We start from the raw sequence: 25,648 nt of genomic DNA, 5'->3' as shown, positions 1-25,648 counted from the left end.
CTTGGAAACCAATGTCACAGTTTTTACATTTTTTTTAATATTCTCATGGGTCGTAGAAATATTTTTTCAGTCTCAAACTGTGATTAAAATTAATATTCAGGTCGAAATTTAAGTTTAAAAAGTGAAGTTGTCCATCTCTGAAACTAAGTCATGGAGTTGTCTGTTTTTGAAACCAAACGAAGCCATATTTAAAGTGAAATTGTCTACTTTTGAATCTAAGTCTCTTCTAACTCGGTTTCAAAGCAAATTTACGTAAAACAGTATTTATTCAACCACAAACCGATTATATAAGCAATCAGCCATGTTGGATTCACGGTGTATGATGGGAAAATGTGGTACGAATATGGGCTTCTCATTGGCTACTGAAGGAATTATCCTAATTTGAAACCAAGTAACAGTGGAGTTGTCTATATTTTGAATATAAAGCGCACAATTAAGTGCTATTATCGCTCTGTTTGTCCGTTTTCGAACCTTAATAGTTCCAGAAACGCATTCAGCACAGAAAATTCTAAGAGAAACAATCAATATCTCTAAATCGCAAAAAAATGAAGTTGTCTAACTTTGATACTATGCTCCTCATCTCTCCACTCCTCCCTGAAAACGCACCACTCCTTCCAGAAAATGAAAAAAAATAAATAAATAAAAAGATAAAATAAACAAAAAGGTAAATAGGGAAGTTGAAATAAATAAAAGAAAATGAGAAAGTAAAATAAGGATTAAAATAAATAAGGAGAGAGCAGAAAATAAAGACATTAAAAAAGGAAAAATAAAACATGGAAACAGGCAAGAAAGTGGGAAAAGGAAGAAGAAATAGAAAATAGTGACAAGAGAAGTAAAAGGAGATTATGATGAGGAAGAGAAAAATAGAAAGACAGATAGAAAGAAAAAATAAAAAAGAAAGGAAGAAAAGAAAAAATGAGAGAAAACAGGAAGTCAGAGAGAAAAAAGAGAAGAAAGAAAAAGTAAATGACAGAAGAATGAAAAACAAAGAAAGAAAGAAAAAAGGAATAAAGAAAGGGGAATGCAAAAGGAAGAAGAAAGGAGAAGATCCATCAAGTAAGGTCAAAATAGAAGGTAAGTTAGAAAAAATGTTAAAGAAATAAGGAAATAAAAGAGGAAGAGGGAAATAAATTGGACTGGTACTTGACTCAAGTGCACGTCAGCACCTAATGTGATCGCACAGCTTTATAATCGTTCTCTTGCTTTTCTGTCTTTGAAATATGATTTGTCTGAATATAAGCTATATACATTTACCATACTGTATCTACGAGTATATACTGTAATATTCCGCATCATTCCACATTTTTTCTTAAAATTTCCACGAATTAACGAAATGACATTGGACTTTCAATGCAAAATAATTTGAATAGCAAGTTTTTTTAGTGAACGTGAGGTAAACAATTCTGCGAGGCGGTTAACCCAGGCGGCCATGGAATTCATGACCCGTTAATGGAAACTTGTAGGTCCTACAAACACAAAATGCGTATCTAGTTGTAATGAGCAGTCATGTTGTGTGGAATGGCATGCGCGCTATATAACACACTTAATGCGATTATTTTGTTATTTGATTATTATTTATAGCTCGCGCAAGAAACGATTGCCGAAAACCAATGGTGGCGTTGCTGTCTGTTTTGACGTGAGTGTGTAGGCACGCCGAGGGGGGAGAGGTTCGAGCCGATGGAAGTACTTCTCTTCCAAGAAGATGAACAAATGAGGACATCGCTGTGGAATTAAAGAACAGAGCAAGAGAAAAATTCGAAGCTAATTAACGCGCAACATATGTTTACGAATGAAATAATAATACCGTGCGATACAAGACACGTATTCACATGCAATGGAACAAACTAAAGTCGTAATGTAACTATCACAACGCTATACTGATTCTATCGATGTCGTTTCTCTTCCGACTGTACTCTTGAATATCATTCAAGTTATCTCGTGACCTTTCCTCTCGCCCGCTCGTCCTTATCGCAGTGTTTGATTCGCATTCCTTCCGTCGGTAATCCGTACTTGCGAGACCTATAATACTGCGTAATGTTTGTAAACAATGACGGAGTCACTGAGATGATATAGTTGCCATATGCTTTAGGACTGATTTGTGTAGTAGAATCAGTAATTTGTTGGCAAAAGTGCAATTTTAGTCTAAATCATGGACGAAAGGAATAAAAAAATTAATAAATAGTAGGGGCCTAATTCAAATAATTTTTCTCTTCCAATTTGCTTTTACCTCAAGTGGCCGATGGCCCCTCGAGATGTGGATAGACCATTCTACATTTGGAAGTCGTCTTCATATCAGATGTTCTCGTAGTCAGTCATGATTTCTGTTATATTTAGATATTTAGTCATAATTATGTATTGATGTGAGAAAAAATGTTCTTTCTAATCAAATTATTGCTTTATGTGCGTATAGGCTCTAAAGCTGCAGGTGTATTGCTCATCTCTTATCCTAATTACCCACCAGCTTATGAAACGTAAGTCGAAAATCTTAATTTTGATGGCTATGTCAATACTAACTCTAAATCAAGCGCTATTGTCCCGTTTGCTTTATCATAACTTTCATGTTTATTAAGAAACAAGCTCTGAAGAATATCATTTTCTGAGAACTTCGGTCATCTAATCTAAATTGCCACAACAACAAAATTTTACAGGAGAGCGTATTAAAAATTTAGAGTTCAGTGTTATTCGATGCGGTATCATAATTTTTTCAGCGTATACTGTATTTCTGTTGTTTGTTGAGTAAATTTTATAATATTTTACTGGTAGCTTCTCCATAAGTGTAAGAAATGAGCTTGCACAAAAATAAATGTTTGTTAGAAGCGTGACTTTGGACTATCTCATTTTCATCCCTTTATATGTCTATAATTCTAAAATTATTACTATTATTTTTATTATTATTATTATTTATTTTTTTTTTTTTGCCAGAGAAAATTATTGATATTGTGTGTGATTCGTAATTCCGCGCTTCCTTGTATCTATGGACTTTCCCTTTTATTTTTACTACGCATTCACAGCTCAGTCAGTTTCAGTCATCCGAAGCAAGTGCGAAGTATTATGTTGCACTGTACATCGTTTATGATTAAAATAACTGTTTCGTGTAGTTAATTTTCAGATCAAATTATTAGTGAAATGAGTAGGTTCATTGTGAAGGCCTTCTCTCTTACGGCTGGGAATAGTAACCACGAGGCAGTGTATTTAGCCCGTCCGAAAAGAGAACGAAGCATTTTCCTTTCTTGAATACGTCTATTACAATGTCACACACTATAAACACATAACATACGATTCGCTGTATGACATTAATCATTCTGTTTCCTAATAATGCATGATAACGCAATAATTTATACCTATACTAAATTCATATAAATGATATTTACCAGTTATTTACACTATTTTTAAAATTAATCGCATTGGCACGTGTTCAAATCCACATGCTAAAATTGAAATATAGGGAAAGTCGCCTATATCTTACCACAGTAAATCTGACCTTAGATGTAATGTTAACGAATAAATCAAATGACAAACTGCAGCTTTAATAGTGTCTGCATGTGATAAAATAACATAATCTCATTTCCATTTCTAATAACTCATATATTATGAATTCATTTAGATTTGTAAGTACGCTTCGGCTTACAATCAAATCACATTAAGTCAGAAATATTACTTCTGACAAGAAGGCTATTATTATGTACATAATGTAGGCCTATGTGTATAAATGTAGAATTGGAAAAATAAATAGAAACAACTTACAAGAAAATAATATTTTGAGGGTTCAAGTTTTTCATTCATTATATTAGCGTTTTCATTTTGCTATTGCTCTGATGTCTCTGTAATTCCGAAAATTGTGTCCTTGGGAGTTCCTATATAATTTGTGTCCTGGTATTAGGAGTATAGTATAATGAGAAAGGAGGCATTAGAATTTAGTTCATTAACTGAACCAAACATTATATTCTACATAGTTTGCAATCGATGATATTTCTAGGCTTGTAGAACACACGTTTAGGTTGAGTACACGGGTACACCAAATGCCTACAAATACATCCTCAGTTATTGTGTATTCCCGATAGGAGACACGAACTTAGATTCTACATACTTTGTAATCGAAAATTCACCAACTTTCTTCAAATACATCTTTTCTCAATCTAGGTTACTTGCAATCGATACCATTTCTAGGTATGTAGAACAAAAGTTTAGGTCACACATACCAATTAATGTCTCCAAATACCTCTTCACTGATTGCGTATTCCTTCCGTTTTCTAGATTCCCTGTCAGAATGATAGATAGCAGCAATCGTCCTATATACCTATTACACACATTTTAAAATAATTTACTCTATTCCTCTTACTTTAAATGCTAATATACATTGGAGTGTTATCTAATACGATTATCCTTCCATTTTTGAAATCTATCTACATTCTATAGTTCCTATGTTTAGACTATTCCTATAATTATTTATTCTCTAGTGATCTTCGTTCCTTTACCTATATACGTAGAAATATCTAACAAACTATTAACGGATTGTGAAGGGGAGTTTTCTCTTATAATTTATTTTTTTATCTTTATCTGTTTTGAGTTGTGTATACTGTTTCCATGTTATTATTTAATGTAAAAATTTATGTTGTATAAATGGGGCCTGTTTGAGAAGTGCTAGATCACTGCGTTCCATAATGTCTGACAGGCAACGTAAACATTGCAGGCAGAAGAAGGGAGAAAGATGCTTCAAATCAACCAACGGTAGAGGTCACGTTTCAGGCTTATCTTGAAGTTGGGCGGAGGTAGAAAGCTTCTGACCACCCAACTTCAATATAAGCCTGGAATGTGACCTCTGCCATTGGTTGATTAGCAAGTATCTTTCTTCTGCCAGCAATGTTTACGTCATCTCTCAGACATTGTGGAATGCAGTATAGTTACATGCACATAACACGATTTCACCGTTAATCTGAAACCCTACAGCCTACTAATAGTCTCAAAATTTGTATTTCTGCTCCTTCAGTTCTTACTTTCTGTCTGTAATCATAATTTAAGGCTCATAAAGTGGGAATTATCATAGATTTTTACAGAATTTTATAAACTTTAGGAGTCTTGCGTCTCGCAATGGTTACCATCTTGTTTTATTTTCTTATTTTTGTAACAATTTTTCGTTAGTTCTTTACTGGAGTGTACTCCTAAATAGTCCAAGGTCACGGATCTGTATTTAAATCGAGAATACTTGATCGGAATATACACGTTCATAAATAGAGTCCAGATTGATTGGACCGGTTTCAGTTACTGGGTTGTCCATCGGTAACGGGATCGAATATTTTAGATTCACGTGAAACCGCCACGCGCATTCGAATCCGTATGCAAATAGAATATCAGAAATACAAACTAATATGCAAAGTAATAACTTGTATTAATATTTTATACATGCTGAACGCCCTGACCTTTGATCATTTTATCCTTGACTGTTTGAAGGCCATTCTTACTAGAGAATTATACAACGAAATATAATTCTTACTACAGAATTATGTAACTAAATGTATATATTGTTAATTTTAAGAGTTGTATTAGGAATAAATGACATACGACTGGCTGAGAGAACCCAATACCTGAAAGGGCATAAGGCTAAGGTAAAGAAGAATAAGTATTAGCAATATGCAATACCATGATGTGTCATGAACCAGTAATCTATGATTTTATTTTCGATGAGAGAAGAAGAATTTTCCGATAAAGGGTGGTCCTGCAGCTTGGGGGTTGGGCGAAGGACTAACAACCCATCACCGTAACTATCCAACAACCTTGTTACGAAACCCCAACATAAGTTATCAATATTATCCTCCCATCTACGTCTCGGCCTCCCCAAAGGTCTTTTTCCTTCAAGTCTTCCAACTAACACTCTATATTCATTTCTGGAATCACACATACGTGCTACATGTCCTTCTCATCTCAAACGTATGGATTTAATGTCTCCAATTATGTTAGGTGAAGAATACAATGCTACAGTTCTGCGTTGTTAACTTCCTCCATTCTTCTATAACTTAATCCCTCTTAAGCCCCAAATATTTTCCTAAGCACTTTATTCTCGAACACTCTTAACCTGTGCACCTGTCTCAAAGTGAGAGTCCAAGTTCCACAATCATACAAAACAATCAGTAATGTAACTGTTTTATAAATTCTAACTTTCAGCTTTTTTGAGAGCAAACTGGGTGACAAAAGCTTCTCAAGCGACTAATAACAGACATTTCCCACATTTATTCTGCGTTTAATTTCCTCTCGAGTGTCATTTATACGCGTTACTGTTGCTCCAAGATATTTTAATTTTTCCACCTTTTCAAATGATAAATTTCCAATTTTTATATTTCCATTCCGTACTATGTTCTGGTCACGAGACATAATCATATACTTTGTGTTTTCGGAGTGTTATTGTGTGGCGCTACAGCCCTTTAAGGGCCCAGACCGAGGTCTGCTGGGCTCATGTCCACATGCCGAAGCAGAGGTGAATGATCTTCCAGCCAGAATTGAGGTACCGTGTGGTTAGCTGTTATAGCTGGCTTTCGTAACCGGAATTGCAAGACTGTATTCAGAATAAAGCAAAGATAGTAGTTTAACATAAATAGTAGCATAAGAAAGAATATTGCAGCTTCCAGAATGAGATAAGCATAATTATTATACATAAAAAATAACTAATTCTATCGATTCTCGAGTAACACTATTGCTTCTCGAGTAGTCGACTACTATCGATTAGTGGACTCGGTCATGGGAAGCATGTTGCCGCGGTAAGTTTTGTTTACAATTTGTGTTTTGGATTTTGGAAGCTAATTTTGACATTGCAAGTAGGTTTAGCACTATCGACCGATTTCTTGTTGATGTCGTATGTGCGGAGAAAACGCAATAAACTACGACGATAGTTTTATCCTGCGCATTTATCAGATATTAGATACAGGTGTATGGTTATCATAGCATATGAACCCAAAGCTAAGTAACAGGACGCCAAGGACTGTGACAAATTTTGAATAGATGAGATAAGGGGATAGCTAAGTGACAGGAAATCGTGTACTGTAACAAGTGTAGAGTGGGTTAGATGAGGGAATAACTAAGTGATAGGAAACCAAGATCCGTGACAAGGTTAGAGTGGATAATATGAGGGAATAGCTTAGTTATATATAAGTTAAATTGCATAATCACTTGTCCTGTTTTTTGACCTATTATAGTAGGCTTAAGTAAAACATTAATCGGTTCTTCTTTACAATTGCGTCACCAAAGGAAGGCGAATATCTCTATCAATACCCATCTACCGACCAAAATGTGTATGTTAGGTCTAAGCAAGACATATCAAAAGCCTGAACTAACCAAACCTAACCTATCATGGTACTCGATCTTACGAAAACTCGCTTTCTATTTACTGTATGTAGGCGTACACCCTTTGACACGGAAATTATTGCTGTTCAGAGAGAAAGTCACACCTTAGAATAGCTCGAGAATCATCGTGTGCGCGTGTTTGCATAGAGAGATTTGAAGCCCGGTCTTTGAAACGAGAAGAAAGAACTCTCTCGCTAGGTCATAAAAGCTTCGAAAAAATATGTCGTTTCGTGACATACAGTTACGACGCTGCTACGACTGGACTTCATCCTTGGACCTCGATGCTTAATATTTTTCCGTGTGAATCTCGTGTTAACTCGGACAACACTTGGACAAATTCGCGCTACGTGAGAGCGACCATTTTCCGTATCATAGGGTGTATAGGTCATTCGTTATCTCGTGAAACCAATAATGCATTCGTGCGCCGGCGCAGTAGCTCATAGTAGGAACCATATGGTGGGGGTAAGCTACTAGCTAGCTTGCAAGTCGAAGCGTGGCGAGGAAGGGAAGTTTTTCAGTTCACTTCTTTCTTCCTCTCACGTACACGTAGGTGTCACGAGATACCGAATGGTCTATATCTACATATATCTACAAAAAAAGCTTACATGCGGTCCGCCGGCCATCACTTTCACAGCAACTTTCTACTCTTATTTTCGTTGTGAAATTGGAGTTGTGATTCAATTTTTCTTTTGTATACGATACGTATGATTCAACTAGAAGCCAAGTACCTTAACGTGGTAACGTAATTGTAAAGAAATACCGAAAAAGCTTTTTACTCTAGGAATTTTTTTTCGTCCAAAGGAACAATGTGCCCTTCTCGTGAAAAATTTCCTATTATACTACTTTGTCTTTACTCTCTTGTAATTTAATTATTTTTAGTCACGGAAACTTAAAAACTCGGAGAAACTTTTCTTCATAAAATTATTAACAAGAAGTTGAATTGTGTTGTTTTATTTTATTATATAACATTATATGCACCCAAGTTTAATACAAAATTACGAAATTCATTTTTCATAACAAGGGCAAATACTGAATCACATAAAAATTCTCCAGTTTTCCAAATGTTGCAATTATACAGTAAATTACATCCTCAGCCGAATGTAGATATTTTCAATATGAATTTTTCTAAATAAAGAATAATTTGTTATCATATTTTACGGAATATTTTTGTTAGTTAATTTGAAGCTACTTTCACACCTTATTTTCAATTTCTTTTTTTTTTTCTCTCTGTCTCATTTCTATTTTGTTTCAGTTTTTAATAAGAGTATGTTTCCTTTTCCTTGTTTATGTTTTATAAATTATATCAATTGTCGGTCTTGAACATTGTAATTGGGCTTTGCTTATTATGCTTAATAACAAATTAATTAATTAATAAAAACAAGCTTACAATTTTACTGCTTCACTTAAAAGTATCATGAGTGGTAATTGTATTTAATGGAATGGTAATTTTTTTAACAACAATGTTTGTGCAGTGTGATTAAGGCCTTACAATCGCAGAAGTTGAACTCGTGCCGAAGAATCAACTGCAGTGAGTTTATTTAACTCTCTGTTCTGATGCATGGACTGTATTGTTGTATCGTTGCCTGACGACGGGAATCTGGCAGCAACAGAAAACTGCATAAAATATTATGTGTAGAAGCTGGTTAGAAAACAGCATCATTAAAGGAATTCAAATGTCATATTGATGGCATCTAATCGCATATTAATTATACAGTATAAGCAGAATTTTACTATAGTCTACGTTCACTATAACAGTATACCCTTTCAATCTGAACCTTCCGCTGCGAATGGAAGTCTGGGTGAAATATCGTTCCTTTCTCCACTCCATTACGCCTTATTAGGCTACTGGTAAAGTATTCCATGTCTTACAAACTAAAGCATTTAAATTCGTTACGTTACGATAATTTATAGACTGTCTTAGAGTTACCTAGAATTTCATTATTTTTATAGGTAACAGTTGAGGCAACGCAAGCAGTATTGATTCCATAGTGATTAAGAAATTGCCGATTTCTAAGTAATAACAAATATGAGAGATCAACGTGCATGACACTAAGTTAAGAGAAAAGTTTTATATGATATTCTTGTTGAATTTGGTATTCCCAAGAAACTAGTTCGATTAATTAAAATGTATCTCAGTGAAACGTACAGCAGAGTCCGTATAGATCAGTTTCCAGTTCACTGTGGGCTAAAGCAAGGAGATGCACTATCACCTTTACTTTTTAATTTTGCTGTAGAGTATGTCATTAGGAAAGTCCAGGATAACAGAGAGGATTTGGAATTGAACGGGTTACATCAGCTGCTTGTCTATGCGGATGACGTGAATATGTTAGGAGAAAATCCACAAACGATCAGGGAAAATACGGGAATTTTACTTGAAGCAAGTAAAGAAATAGGTTTGGAAGTAAATCCCGAAAAGACAAAGTATATGATTATATCTCGTGACGAGAATATTGTACGAAATGGAAATATAAAAATTGGAAATTTATCGTTTGAAGAGGTGGAAAAATTCAAATAAATGGGAACAACAGTAACAAATATAAATGATACTCGGGAGGAAATTAAACACAGAATAAATTTGGGAAATGCCTGTTATTATTCGGTTGAGAAGCTTTTATCATCCAGTCTGTTGTCAAAAACTCTGAAAGTTAGAATTTATAAAACAGTTATATTACCGGTTGTTCTATATGGTTGTGAAACTTGGACTATCACTTTGAGAGAGGAATATAGGTTAAGGGTGTTTGAGAATAAGGTGCTTAGGAAAATATTTGGGGTTAAGAGGGATGAAGTTACAGGAGAATGGAGAAAGTTACACAACACAGAACTGCACGCGTTGTATTCTTCAACTGACATAATTAGGAACATTAAATCCAGACGTTTGAGATGGGCAGGGCATGTAGCACGTATGGGCGAATCCAGAAATGCATATAGAGTGTTACTTGGGAGGCCGGGGGGAAAAAGACCTTTGGGGCGGCCGAGACGTAGATGGGAAGATAATATTAAAATGGATTTGAGGGAGGTGGTATATGATGATAGAGACTGGATTAATCTTGCTCAGGATAGGGACCAATGGCGGGCTTATGTGAAGGCGGCAATGAACCTCCGGGTTCCTTAAAAACCAGTAAGTAAGTAAGTAATATATATCACTTCAATTTGTACGACAATAAGTGATATGCTGAACAGAAATTTTTACCACACCTGCAGAGACTGTGCACATAGCCCTAAGTCAGTGGTCGTCAGCACTCGCTGAAATGTGCAAAGGGTACGCGGTGCTGTCCCTTGTGCACCGTCGTGCAACAGGGAGAGATAGAGAGCATACTAGCAGCTACGGAGTGCACCCTAGTGCGCTGCGTTTTCTGCGGGTAAGCGACTCTAGCCCCAACGTGCTCTGTGCTGACGACCCCAGTCCTAAGTCTATGAAAACGGGAAGGGGAATTTTGTTTACCATATTTCATGAGTTGATGTTTGGCATGTGACTCAGGTGAGTTGATGTCTGCACGGGACTCAGTTGGTTGTCTTTTCACCTATTGGCCCACATTTTTTCTCACTTATGTATGAAGAGGCCTATCAGAGAAAGTATCATGGATGCTGCAAAAAATCAATTCGAATATTTTCGCAGAAGTACACTTTTTTATCATATCCGATGCTGAAATTGTCCTGTTTGCACATATTGCCTGTCTGTTTGCAGCTATTTCTCTTGGGCTGTTAAACGGATTCGTGTGAATTTACGAATCTCTGAGTGCGTTTGACATAGTGACTGATGACAGTGTTTATGTTTTAGGAAGCTCTGCAGTCCAGTGATATATGGTCCACTTCTGAAGAAGTTATCAAAACCGAACATCAGACATACAAATGGTAGATCACCCGTGACGTGAGGTCAATACGAATTCTGATCTCCACCTGAGACAACAGAGGCCATCACACCGTCAAAGAACAAACATGTCTAGGCAAGATTCCAGCAGGCGGTCGTGGTTTTCCTGCAGCGTCAAGACTACATGCTTTAATCGTTGCTGCTAACAGAATCGGCGGTTTACCTTGCAACATACAACACCACTGTTCACTAGAACCATCAACACCATTGCAGGTAATGACTTACAGCTCATGCATTTTGTCAAGACACGGTGTGCAGTACGGGAACAACGTTCTGTAGAGGGGGTAGGAATATAGGGGAAGGTCGGGCATATGTCTACCGAGTTCAAGGCAAAAACTAACCCATTCCCCTATAATTCGTAAGTAGACTCATCCGATCTCGTGCGCAGCTCTGTAGGAAGAGTGGGGGGAGTGTCTAGATAAAATGTTAACTGTGATCACACTAGTTAATAATTCTGCATGTACACACCTGTTTAATGACGTAGAATTTATCAAGAAAATATTAATAACTGATCATCATCATCATCATCATCATCATCATCATTATGATGGATTTGATTTTTCGACTCATTACATCTTGTAACTGTTCACGCTATCTTTTCAAGGGTCGATCCAAATTGCTCTTTCTTTTACGACTTAGTTATTCTGGTGATTAGCACAGCCTATGCTGATATAATTTCCCCAAGATTATGATATATATTTATTTAAAATTTTCAATCATATGACATCATTCTTAATACAAATTAACATTTGCTAAAACATGTTAATAGAAAGGAAAGTAGGCCTATAAGCGTTTTCGCCTGTACGGCATCATCAGATACGATATCTAACATAAGTACAATGTAGAATGTGTTCACTTTTGTAACGACATTTTAATTTATATATTGTGTAATAGTAAGAAGTGACGTTATGAGTTATATGTAGTAATAGCTTAATATAGTTATAGGGGATGTTGATTTAATTTCATTTGCATTCGAATTTACTAATCTGCCAAAATTGTATGTGGCATGATGTATTTACACATATAATTCATGCTACAATATTTTGTTACATATGTGTTTATTAACACTGTTAAAAGCTAAAATTGATAAATATATAAAATATCGTCATACATACTTGCTTTAAACTTAATAAAATCGTATCTTAACGACAGAATTCAAATAACGAAAATTGACAATTATTCAAGTGAACCTTTAATTATTAATATAGGTGTTCCCCAAGGCACAGTTCTGTTAAATGTTATGTTTTATTTAACGACGCTCGCAACTGCAGAGGTTATATCAGCGTCGCCGGATGTGCCGGAATTTTGTCCCGCAGGAGTTCTTTTACATGCCAGTAAATCTACTGACATGAGCCTGTCACATTTAAGCACACTTAAATGCCATCGACCTGGCCCAGGATCGAACCCGCAACCTTGGACATAGAAGGCCAGCGCTATACCAACTCGCCAACCAGGTCGACGGCACAGTTCTGGGCCCTATTCTATTTTTAATATATATTAATGACTTATTAAAAATTGACTTACAACAATACAATGGTGTTCACTATTCTTATGCAGACAACACAGTTTTACTTTTTGGTAGAAAAACCTGGTATGATGCATATAATAATTCAAATAATGGACTTAAATTAATAAAAAAGTGGTTTGACATAATTATCTTTCTATCAACGAAAATAAAACCATAATTATTCCATTCTCATTATCTGAAAAATGTAACAAACCTCCTACATCTATATTAAGTATCAAATTACATAATTCTGATTGTTGTCTTATACAGTGTAAATGTCCGATTATTAAAGATTCCTCTGAAGTTAAGTATTTAGGCATAATTTTCGATAATAATTTAAAATGGAACCAACACATTAATTACCTTTGTACTAAATTACGTAAAATAGTATATTATTTTGTTTTATTGAGGAATTACTTGTCAATAAGTTTATTACGTGCAATATATTTAACTTTATTTCAATCTGTAATTATGTATGGAATTATAGGATGGGGTAGCTCATTTAAATCCAATTTTAATCCATTTTATTTATTACAGAAGAAAATAATTAAAATATGTCTTCATAAACCTATTGATTTTCCATCTCAAAATTTGTTTCTAGACTTTAATGTACTTAACGTAAGACAGATTTATTATATTGTATTAATAAAATTCATACATAAAAATCGAAATAATTTTGAATTGTATTCTCATGGTTATAAAACAAAATATATGAATTCTTTAAGATTGTTTGAAGCAAAATGCAACACTGTTACAGTATTTAATCATAGTAGTAATTTAGGCCCAAGAATATATAACAAATTTATATTTAAATATCCTAATCTTGTCAATTCTAATAATTCTAGTATTAAATTTAAAAAGTTATGTATGGATTTTATAAAAATTGAAAAATTGTCAATTTAAATTTATATACTATAATTGCACAGTAGACATAAGACAAATTGTATTGTATAATTATTAATTTCAATTCAGAAATCCGCCCCTGAGCACGAGTTCTACTCTTTCAGGGGCGAGCTAAAGTTTTTCTGTATATATTATATTTTATGTTACAATTATTAGCAAAATAATAAATAAATAAATAAATAAATAAATAAATATATTGAAATTTGATATAGATTTAAATTTCATATAAAGACATTATTAATGTTGTGATTAATTGTGCGTGAATATGCATACTATGCAAAAATCGAAATCAAAAGCAAAATTACATCAGCCAAAAAAAAAAAAACACAAATTATTGTCCAAAAAATAAGAATGATAAGTCATATAATTGAAAATTTTTAATTAACATAGTTCATAATCTTGTAATTGACTTATCGGAAAACAAAAAATGAATTGTAAAATAGTTTCTCCAGTTTATTCTCTATCTTTGTATTGTAGCATTTCATTTCATTTATTGTATTCCATAGATCTTACAACAACATTGTAGCTTTGAGATGTGAAACAAGTCAAAAGTTAAACAAAAATGTACAATACATAGCAAACAGATAAATTTACAGATTGAGTAAAAGAAATGGGTATGAAGAAATTCTGTTAATTCTGTTCTGAACCTATTCTCTTATCCCTTCAAAGTAGTTATTTGAAGACCGTAATATATGAATAGTAAACTCCTCTTTAATGACAGCTGGGATTAACAGAAGAATCCACCGCTAACAGTTAGCATGCCTGACAGTGAAACGAGCGAGCCCAGGTTCAAATCCTGGTTGGGACAAGTTACCTCCCGGGCTTTTCCCTCAACCCATTAAGAGCAAATGCTGGGTAATTTTTGACGCTGGACCCTGGATTCATTTCGCTGGCATTATCACCTTCAGCTCATTCAGATGCTAAATAACCTTAGCAGTTGATAAAGCGTCGTAAAATAACCAATTAAAAACATATGTCTTCTATTAAAATTATGATTATTTTGATTAGTACTAAATATAATTATCTTTTTTTTTAAGCACAAAACATTATTTATCAGGGAAAGAATGTATTCCGCCGCAAAACAGAAATCTCATTTCTGATTATTTAATCTCAGTTGGTCTAACTTTAATGTCCCCGCATCCATGTAATAGTAATGGCAATGCGATGGATTTGTGCAGTTTCAGCGATGTTTTCTTTCGCAGTTTATGTTTTAATGTTCCTTGCATCATCCCACGAATCTGTCTGAACCTATTTAATTTTATTTTAATATATTCTGATCTCTTTTAGTCGAAATGATATCCTAGATAACCGAACCAATATTAATATTCAAGGAACTTAATGTATTGGCATATTTCTGAGTGTAGAATTGTGGCCATCTGCATGTACATATTAGCAGAAAGTATTCTTTACACTTACCTGAGGCAGAACTTCTCTGAAACGACTGATGCCTTTGTCTTGCTTCTCAGTGGGCGTGTCCATGCCTGCTGTTACCTGGGGACTGCTTTCGGTAGCCACCATGGCCTCTAGTTCGTGTCCGTCTTTCCTGTAATCATTAAAATTAAATGATTATCATTAGTGCTGTTATTATCTTCAGAAAAGACGTTGAAAAAATACGGTAAGGTTTATAGTCTAATATGGGAAAAGATTGCCCTGTTTGTAAGAAAAAAATCGCAGCTAAGATCCGATTATCCGAGGAAGAATACGAGCTGCACGGGTATTCGAGGTACTCAGATAATAAAATTTGATATTAAATTTATATCTACAGTTTTTATCTTTATTTTTATTTAATAATTTACCACCAACTTAGTAGCCAAGTCTCCCTTCTCAAATTTATCGACCACTCTTAATTTTTGGTTTGTTGTGATCAGGATTTTTTTTATATTTGCACCTTACTTTAGACCTATAACTTCCGAAGTTTTAGAAGCAAGAAATCGGCTCCATCGTCAGTAAAGTAGGGAATTGAGTGACCTGTACAGTATATTGGATCCGTTACTAGAACCTACTCTTTAGAATGAACCAAACTGAAATCTCAAATGACACTTAATTTTCTTTTATTAAACAATATTAGATCCGTTTCTTAGTCATCATAACATACGCAAAGGTAGAATATTAATCCGTAAAAACTGAAGCAAAGAAACTAAACGAAGGAATCTTATTTTCCACATGCACTGTTTTACACTTTTTGTTCATAATTTAGGCATACTGTTAACAAATGTTGTGGTTAACTTAAGTTGAAAGCAAATTGTAATGAACTGAATGAGGGGCGGAAGAAAGCACACATGATCAACCTAAAAACTGAATCTGAATATTACTATATTATATTTCTTCTTTCTTTTACTCTCCTTTTATTTCTCAATACATTATTTCGTCTTTCTTTCATCCTTTATTCTTCCTTATTCTTCTTTTGCTACCTAACTTTTATATCCCATTCTTCTTTGTTTGTTTGTTTGTTGCTTTCTTTGTTTATTTCTTCCATAAAATATTTTATTATTTTCTTATTTTTTTCTCTTCTTCATTCTTTCCTTCGTTATACAGTATGTTTCAGTTTTCTTTCTTCCATTCTTTCTTTACCACCCTCGTTTACTTTCTCTTTCCTAGTGTCTGCCTTTCTTCCGTTCTTCCTCCTTTCTTTATCATATTATTTATATTTTTCCTTTATTTTATTTCTTATTTCATTACTCCCTCTTTCTTTCATCCTCTATGCTTTTCATTGTTCTTCTGCTAACTTTTGTCTCCTTTTCATCTCTTACTGTCTGTTGTTTTCATTGTTCATTCCTTCCTTCATGTTTTTTATTTTCTACCTACTTATTTTTTTCCGTTTTCGTTATATCTTTTAGTTTCCTTTCTTCCATTCTTTATTTCCCTCTCTCTTTCACTTTCTCTTTCCTAGTGTTTATTTAAATCTTCTTTCCTTATTTCCTGTAGTTCTTTCTTCTTTCCATTTCTCCTATTTCTTTCAATTATCGAGTATTCTTTCCTTCCTTTTCTATCGCTTCTTATTCTTTCTCTGCTATATTTTATCTCCTTTCTTCTTTGTTTGCTTATTGGTTTCTTTCTTCGTTTATTCCTTTAAATATTTTAATTTTTCTCAGTTTATTTCTTACTTTTTCATTCTTTCCTAATTTATTATTCCTTCCCTACTTTATTTTTACTTTCGCTTTTCTTGTGGCTATTTTTCTTTCGTTTCTTTCTCTTTTCGTCCCTAATACAATATTTCTTGCTTCTAATCTCTTCTTTTTTCTGTTTTGTACTTTTTCTTTTTTCTCTCCTTTCTCTTCTCCATTCATCCATCAATCTATCTACCTACCTACCTCCCACCCCTCCATCCATCCATGGATTCACTCATCCATCCATTCACCCATCTATCCATCCATCCACCCACCGATCCGTTCGTCCATCCATCCATCCATCCATTTATCTATCTTTATTTTCTTCCACCCATATCTTTTTTCCTCCTCTCATTTATCCACATGTTTATGTAGTCTCTAATATTGTTAATTTCTTTATCTACACCTGTAACGTAATAACGTCTTATCCCATTTTCAGTGGGATAAGTAGTTCATTACCACACTGGGTTTTCTTATCCCAATGAATGATAGCGTCAAGTATATTTCAAAATAAATTGAAACTAAATATAACATAATATTACAACGTAAAGATCTTATCTAGTAATAAATTTAAATGGCACTCGGGAGGAAATTAAACGCAGAATAAATATGGGAAATGCCTGTTATTATTTGGTAGAAAAGCTTTTGCCATCCAGGCTGTTCTCAAAAAAGCCGAAAGTTAGAATTTATAAAACAGTTATATTACCGGTTGTTCTGTATCATTGTGAGACTTGAACTCTCACTTTGAGAGTGGAATAAAGGTTAAGGGTGTTTGAGAATAAGGTGCTTAGGAAAGTATTTGGGGCTAAGAGGGATGAAGGTACAGGAGAATGGAGAAAGTTACACAACGCAGAAATGCACGCAATGTATTCTTCACCTGACATAACTAGGAACATTAAATCTAGACGTTTGAGATGGGTAGGGCATGTAGAACGTATGAGCGATTCCAGAAATGCATATAGAGTGTTAGTTGGGAGACTGGAGGGGAAAAGACTTTTGGGGAGGCCGAGACCTAGAATATGATGATAGAGATTAGATTAATCTTGCTTATGGCGATGGCGGGCTTATGTGAGAGCGGCAATAAACTTCCGGGTTCTCTAAAACCCATTTGTAAGTAAGTAAACATCTTATGTAGGCCACTTATTGTAGATATTAATAATAAAGATATTGAAGTTAATTCCTGCTGAACAAACAGATTGAGACTCTTTTGTGACCAAGTTAAATGTTTTTTTCCTTCGTTACAAATTTGCAGTAAAAGCAAATTTTTGTTTATGGTTGTATGAATTTTTTATTTCAAATATTACCAGATAGTTAGCTTCAATTTTCTGCTTCTCACAAAAAATATACATTTTTAAACGTTAAATTGTTTTTGTTTATTTTTTTGAACAGGTGTAGATGTAATATGGTACAATACATATGTGATAACGCGCTATTAATATACTTGTGTGGTTACACGAAAGTTGCAAACTTTCACACTCGTATATTAATAATTCTCTTATCCCACTTGTATTGTAAATATCTATTATCATTATGTAAACACTTCTTAGCATGCTGTTTTCACAACACACTATTAATACATATGTTTTTAATTCCTAGGTACGTATTTGGAGACACTGTCAGCAATAATTCGAAGGAACGCAAGCTTTGGATCCTGGTCGTAACGGGAATTGCCAAGTGTTCAAGCTGCCGTTCATACTGCTTGGAGGATCTTAAATCAAGGTGACTATGTCATGCTGGGAAGAGATAAAAGAAAGCAAAGAAACAAAAATACAGCTTACAAAAATACTTGTGCTCGTGTCGTGATTTAAACATAATAGATTGGGCAGGTTCAGACTTGCATTGAAGGTCTCTGGAGAGAGCAATAACCAATTTCAGACATTTTATCACCAAAGCACTCGCCAGCAACATCTTTTTCCTCCATAAATTGAAGAATATTTTTAATATGACTCTTTATACTTCATGTGTAAAACAATCTTAAAACAATTCTTTCTTCTTCAACTATAATTGTTATGTTTGTCAGATGTTTGTTTTAGCTTAAAGATTGAAAGAAATTGTTGGATATTAGTTAAATAATATGAGTTATTCAACCCATTTCCTACATGCCCGTCCTCGATGTCAACTTCAGGTTCCATAAATTAAAACATTTTCTGATACATTCTGTCAGCTTCCATTCTTTCCATATGGTACGTTTCCATTCTTAGTATTATACCTATGGTTTATGTCTTTATTTCTTTTATAGTCCATAAATTGTGTCCTGTTTTCTACTGTCTCTATGCTTTTTCTGCAATGTAGCATTGGAAATAAAAAAGCAAAAGAGCACTAGTATGATTTTATAAAATGCATTCATGTGTATTTTATAATTTGTTATGTCATATAATTTTAATGGTAGCAGATTTGTTGTTAAATTTTTGGATTCCGTATTGACATCTCTTTTATCGGGCCATTGGTAGAAATAAAACGATTATAATGTAAAATTGTTCAATGATTTGTAATAGCCTATTTTATATGATCTGCTAAAGCGATACGTAAATTCGCGGGTGCTCGTGTAAAGGGGGTTAAGTTGTTTTGGCTACACTGGAATAAGTACAGATTTGAACTATCCACAAATTACTTTTCTTTTGTGTTAAAGAGGTGAAGTCATTCTTCCATCTATGATGCAGTTACAGTGCTCCATATTTTGTGACAGAGGGGTTTTGTTCAGAACCAAAGAAGAGAAGTTAACAAACCTTGCAATTTGACTTAACCCGCTTTACACGAGCACCCGCGAATTATGCGGTAAGCAAATGTTACAATATATTTACATAAATCTCACCTTTCAAAGGAAGAGACCGTGTCAGGAATTTGCATTGCTGTAAGGCCAGCCGCATATTGAGGGCAGCGTAGAGTAGCACAACACAGTTGGGGATACAGATCTTTACGAGCAGAGGATCTGGGAGCAAAGACTTCATATTGACGCCAGTCCAGCCAGAGTCTTCAAGAGGGATGACAGGTATCCATTCTCGCTGCTTGGATTTGGAGTCTGAATCAGATGACGACTGGTTAAACTTTATGACTTTAAGAAAAGAAAAACTCGTACGAGAAGTAATTTTTTAAAGAAAAGGAATCCTCCTGGCGAGTTCCTTTTAAGTAATGAATTTTCTGATGCAGAATTTAAGACATATTTTCGTTTAAATGTAACTCAATTCGATGACATTCACAATTTCATTGAAAGCTATATCAAAGGAAGTGGATGCAGTGCTCAGCAGTCTATTGGGACAAAAGAAAAAGAACGAGGACATTATTGACCTAGTGCAGAGTTTCTCAAACTATTTCTACCTTTTCTATAGTATAATGATGTAGAGTGTAATCCATTTCTTTGTCTTGATATTATTATTATTATTATTATTATTATTATTATTATTATTATTATTTATTTTATATTTATTTATATAATAACGAAATTGGAATTGGGTTAATAATTCATATTCACTGTCAAAATCTTGCATTTTCTTTGAAATTACCGATCTTGCATAAGCAGTATCGGTACTACAAAATCGTGTACGAATTTAAAAAAAATCTTCATGGTACAAAATTTATTGTAATTTCATTAGTATTTAATAATTAACAAATATGAAAGCTAGTACCTCAATAGTTCGTTCAGTGGGAAGAATGTGCATGTTTCTTAAGCCTGCAAATTATTTTTACGTCTGGTTTTATGGCGGAAGACTGTGGCCCCATTTCTGCTTCTGAATTTAGTCCGTTTTCGTGTTTTCTTTTTAATGGACACATAGTAGAAAATTCGGCGATAAAAGTGATACATGGCATTATTTGCGTTTTATATGTTCAATGGACATGATGATGATGATGACAATAATAATAATAATAATAATAATAATAATAATAATAATAATAATAATAATAATTGTTAATTTTCATACTATCATTATAATCATTGGTGATGCTTCATATATTTTATTCATGTTTTCGTAATTTTTGTATACATTTATAGTAAATTTTAAGTACCACTACATAATGAAATGTAAAACACCCCTTCCTGGGGTTCCGCGGAACATATTTTGAGGAACACTGACTGTTGAGTAAGTGAAGAAAAAGTAATTTGTTTGTTTGTTCAAAATGGTGATAATAAATCACTATTCTAATATGTTTGATAACTAGAGAGAAAATAAATAATACATTGTTTGTTTGATTTACAATGTTGTGTCAAATGGAAAGTCTGATGGCAAGTATACTTTCTTTTTAATAGATTTATTTAAAACTTGCCTTTAGAAAATTTCAAGTTCACTGGCTTTTGCTCCATATCTCATCTTTTAGCTACTTTCTTATGTAATCTCCATGGACGGTGTCATATAACGCTGGGTATTCTCTCACTACTTCTATACTTCACCGACTCTGCAGAGAAAACTGTGTTCATCGCACAACCAGATCCAGGCCCCTGTCTGCCTATCCCTATTCTGTACCTGCGCTGAGTCCAACCTGCGATGCCTCATTCCAACCTATTGTTCACAGATTTCTTGGCTAGACTGGTTTGTGGTGCACTGCGTCGGGCTACCTTCAATAAGAGGCCGGCCTAATAGTTATATTGTAATTATTATTGTCTTTATTATTATTTTTATTATGATTATCATTACTATTATTAGTATCTTCATTGAACATATAAAACGTAAATAATATGTCATGTATCACTTTTATCGCCGGCTTTTCTACTATGTGTCCACTAAAAAGAAAAGACGGAAAAGGACTAAATTCAGAAGCAGAAATGGGACCACGATCTTCCACCATAAAGCCAGACATAAAAATAATTTACAGGCTTAAGAGACAAGCACATTCATCCTCTGAACGAACTACTGAGGTACTAGCTTCTATATTTGTTAATTATTAACTAATGAAATTACAATAAATTTTGTATCATAAAGATTTTTTTAATTAGTATACAATTTTGTAGTACCGGCACTGCTTATGCCAAAATTTGTAATTTCAATGAAAATGCAAGATTTTGAAAGTGAATATCAATTATTAACCCAGTTTTAATTTCGTTATTACACCCACTTCAATAAATAAATAAATAAATAAATATTAATAATAATAATAATAATAATAATAATAATAATAATAATAATAATAGTATCAAAACGAAGAAAATGGATTACACTCTACACCATTACACATAGAAAAGATACAAAAAGTTTGAGAAACATTGCACTAGGTCAATAATGTCCTCGTTCTTGTTCTTTTGTCAGCTTTCAATGAAATTGTGAATTTCATCGAATTGAGTTTTATTTAAAAGAAAATATGTCTTAAATTCTGCATCAGAAAATTCATTACTTAAAACGAACTCGCCATCGTCATCTGATTCGGACTCCAAATCCAAACAGCGAGAACCTTCATTCCTCTTGAAGACTCTGCCTGGACTGGCGTCAATATGCGGTCCTTGCTCCCAGATCCTCTGCTCGTAAAGATCTGTACCCCCAACTGTGTTGTGGTACCCTACGCTACCTTCAGTATGCGGCCGACCTTACCGCTTCATCTTCACAGAGGAGTTGTTCAATTTTTCAGTTTTGTTTGACCACCTATACAACATAGGGTCATTTTGGGAGATCTCGACACTTATAAGAAAAGTAGCTATTGCGAGAACTCTTCTTAGTGAAAAAGGTCGAACTACATGAGATCTGTGTTGATTGTATTTTTAATCTCTTTGTAAGTGAATCCCTTGACTTCAACTTGTGTTTTACGTTCACAGAAGGAAATAAACGCAATAAATGTGAGTTACACTTTTCTTTTCGATCATGAAATGTAATATACCATCTTTAGTTTATTGTATTTTGACTGGATGTGCGTGATATTAGTAGATGCACAAATTATTGTATATACATTTTACAGGTTAATAAAGGCACAAAAGTGATTATCCTCAAGCAATTATCTTTGTTTTGAAGTGTGTTGTCATCTTTTGAATGAAGGTGTATCTCGGGGAAATTTCGAAGTTGTGTTTTGGTAAGTTCTCGACATGTGTCGAGTTCTCACTGATGTCACTTGTGGTTCTTCTGAGGGGCTGTCTCTATCAAAATCTTTGTGTTTTTGGTCTTAGGAGAGTTAGCAATCCTTCATAGAGATTGAGTGCCGCTTTATCCGTCTATCCGTCTATCTGTTTTTCTCTCTGTGTGTCTGTTGTATGTGTGAAACTACTCATCTTCCATTGAACCAGTCTAAATTAAACTCCTCCACTTTCCCTTCATTTCCCTCTATTTGCTCCTTTATTTTCTTTCTAATTTCCTCTCCATTTTCTATCCTAATTTCTATATATTTTCCTTCTATTTTCTCTCTATATTCTTTTCTATTTTCGCTATATTTTCTCTCTAATTTCTTCTCTATTTTCCCCTATTTGATGTTCTAATTTCCCTCTTCTTTCCCCTATACTTTCTCCTCTATTTTCTTACTTTCCCCCTCTATTCTTTCTTGTATCTTCCCTGTATTTTTCTCTTCTATTTCCACTCAGTGTTCTCTCTATTGTCTCCTGGATTCTCCGATCACAAAGCAATTGTTTGCGAAGTTATTGAGTATAATAGGAATTTAAACTTGGACCAGAATATAACTGTACCTGTTAGGAAAATCACTAATGTTAATCTGTAGGGTAAGGTGGTACATTATGGATATAGGTATAATACGGATCACGCTAAGATTAGCGTAATTTTCTACAAGACTATTGTTGGTAGAACTGTTTTGAGCAGTGCGTCAAGAAGGAGGATCCTTGTTGCGTTTATCGTGTGAGTTTCAGTACAGCTGAGCCTTTCATTGAAGCTCTACAATTTATTTTGCATAGCAAGGCAAATACTTGCACATGGAAGATATTCAATATTTATAAAACTGCACAGTATTTAAGTTCCTGGTGTAGCTTCAAACATTGCAGAATCATTTTCCTTTTTATACAGTCTTATAATGCCTTGAAATAGACGACTGTAGGTGCAAGTGCTGTCACCTATTGTTGCATTGTAACAATGAATGATCCCCATACATTTAACATTACTAAAGTACAATATGGATCAGTAGTCTAGGTACAATATGGATCAATATTCTAGCTACAATATGGATATAGCCTAGTAGTACAAATGGGATCGGGAGAAGTTAGACGATTATTTTTGTTGTAATTATTTTGATATATAGTCCTACGTGTATATTTTATATATTACAATTTTTTTTTTTGTTTTGTTGTTGATTTTAATATTTTTTCTTACATGTTCATGGGTAGATGTCAAGGGTAAAAATAGAACCTAAATGCAGACGAAAGTGGAAGCCATCGGTGATGAACACTGCAATTAAGAGCGTCAAGGAAGGGTATTTGTTTATACGTGAAGCTTTCGAGTTACTTTTACTGCATTCCATAGAAAACTGAAGCTTGAAGAACAGAGAGCTACTGGGTGAAATCTCCTTGTAGGAGACGCAATAGTCTTGGTTTAACACCTCTTCAGGTGAAGCAAGCCGCATTTAACTTTGCAGAGGGAAGTCAGGTGAAACAACCATGGAATACGGAGAACAGAGTTGCAGGGATTGATTTGTTTCTCGCATTTCTAACGAGGCATTCAAATTCGAGTGTAAGGGATCCCGAGTGTCTGTCATGTGCCAGAGCTTAAGGATTAAATAGGCAATCAGTTGCGCATTTTTTCGGCAATTTGAAAGAAGTTACGGACCAATTTGAATTGTCTGACAAGCCTTATAATGTGTCCTTTATGGATGAATGTGGTTTTTCAATTAATAATAGGCCTTCTAAGATAGTATATCAAAAGGGGAAATGAAAAGTTGTTGCTATTACCAATGCAGAAAGAGAGGAAAATGTAACCATCGTTGCATGTTGTAACACATCCGGTGGATTCATCCCTCCAATAGTCATTTTTGAAAATGTTAGGAAACACCCAGAATTTCATGACAGCTTGCCTCCATGGTCGATAGTGGCAATGAGCGAGTCAGGGTACATAAATGAAAATCTCTTCTTGGCATGGTTGAATCACTTCAATATATACAAAACCCCAGGCAGAGTCTTGATAGTTCTGGACAATCATTCAAGCCATGTGAGTTTGCAAGCCTTGGAATATTTTCAGATGAATGAAATGAATTTTTAGGGTTACCACCACATAGCAATCATGTCTTACAAACATTAGACAGAACATTGTTTAAGTCACTGAAGACCAAATACCATAAGAATGCATTTGAGTGGATTCATCCAAATGAAAATCTGTCGAAGAAAAGATTCTGTCCCATATTCAACATGGCTTGGAACAGCACGGATTCCGTAGGTGCAACTGTTAAAAGGTTTTCAATGTATTGGGATATTCCCATTCAACGATGACATTGTTCCGAAAATAATGCTGGTCATGCAACCGCTAGCACTAGTAGGCCCCAAACCTTTGGAGAGCCCTCAAGCAGACACGCAAATGCGACCAAGCCTATAGTTTCAGAAACTGGATCATCCACCAAAATTAGCGGCAACTTCTCAAGTCATAAAAGTTGTTTTTCGTCGCCAGAGGATGCAATAAAAAATTTGTTGCCTTTTCTACCTAGAAAGGAGTCGTGCCGAAAACGGAAACTGCAGACCTCTGTCCACCTTCCTTCCCCACAAAACATTGACACCACTCGTGTTAAGATATGTCGCAATGAAACTACAAATAAAACCAAAATCTAACGCGAGAAGCGCAACAGTGCTAAAAGGTAGTGTGTTGGTGTCATCAAGGAATCACCAAAAAGAAAAGATGTATGTAGATTCTGTTTGCTGAATTATTATAGTCCGGAATCCATAAGGAAAGGGGACTGGATTTGTTGTCAAGGGTGCCAAATGTGGTATCATGAAATCTGTGTGGTGGAAAAGGTAAAAAACCGTTTATTTGTGGCAAATGCCAGTGATTCTATATGTACTATGTAGGGATCCGAATTGTACCCACTGAGGTA

The 25,648-nt window shown here is 34.4% G+C and overlaps 1 protein-coding gene across 1 annotated transcript in view; it reads right to left on the bottom strand.

Moving 5' to 3' along the window:
* Positions 1-25,648, bottom strand: part of LOC138705943 (facilitated trehalose transporter Tret1-like) — a 221,755-nt gene that overhangs the window by 43,517 nt on the left and 152,590 nt on the right. Inside the window, exon 2 of the mRNA XM_069834750.1 lies at positions 15,027-15,153. Within this exon, the coding sequence (XP_069690851.1) occupies positions 15,027-15,153 (127 nt within the window). The remainder of the gene's footprint in view (positions 1-15,026; positions 15,154-25,648) is intronic.

The sequence above is a fragment of the Periplaneta americana genome, chromosome 9, assembly GCF_040183065.1.
Source record: "Periplaneta americana isolate PAMFEO1 chromosome 9, P.americana_PAMFEO1_priV1, whole genome shotgun sequence".
NCBI classification, from domain to species: Eukaryota; Metazoa; Arthropoda; class Insecta; order Blattodea; family Blattidae; genus Periplaneta; species Periplaneta americana.
The sequence above is the reverse complement of the archived record's forward strand: the minus strand, read 5'-3'. Positions and strand labels throughout refer to the sequence as shown.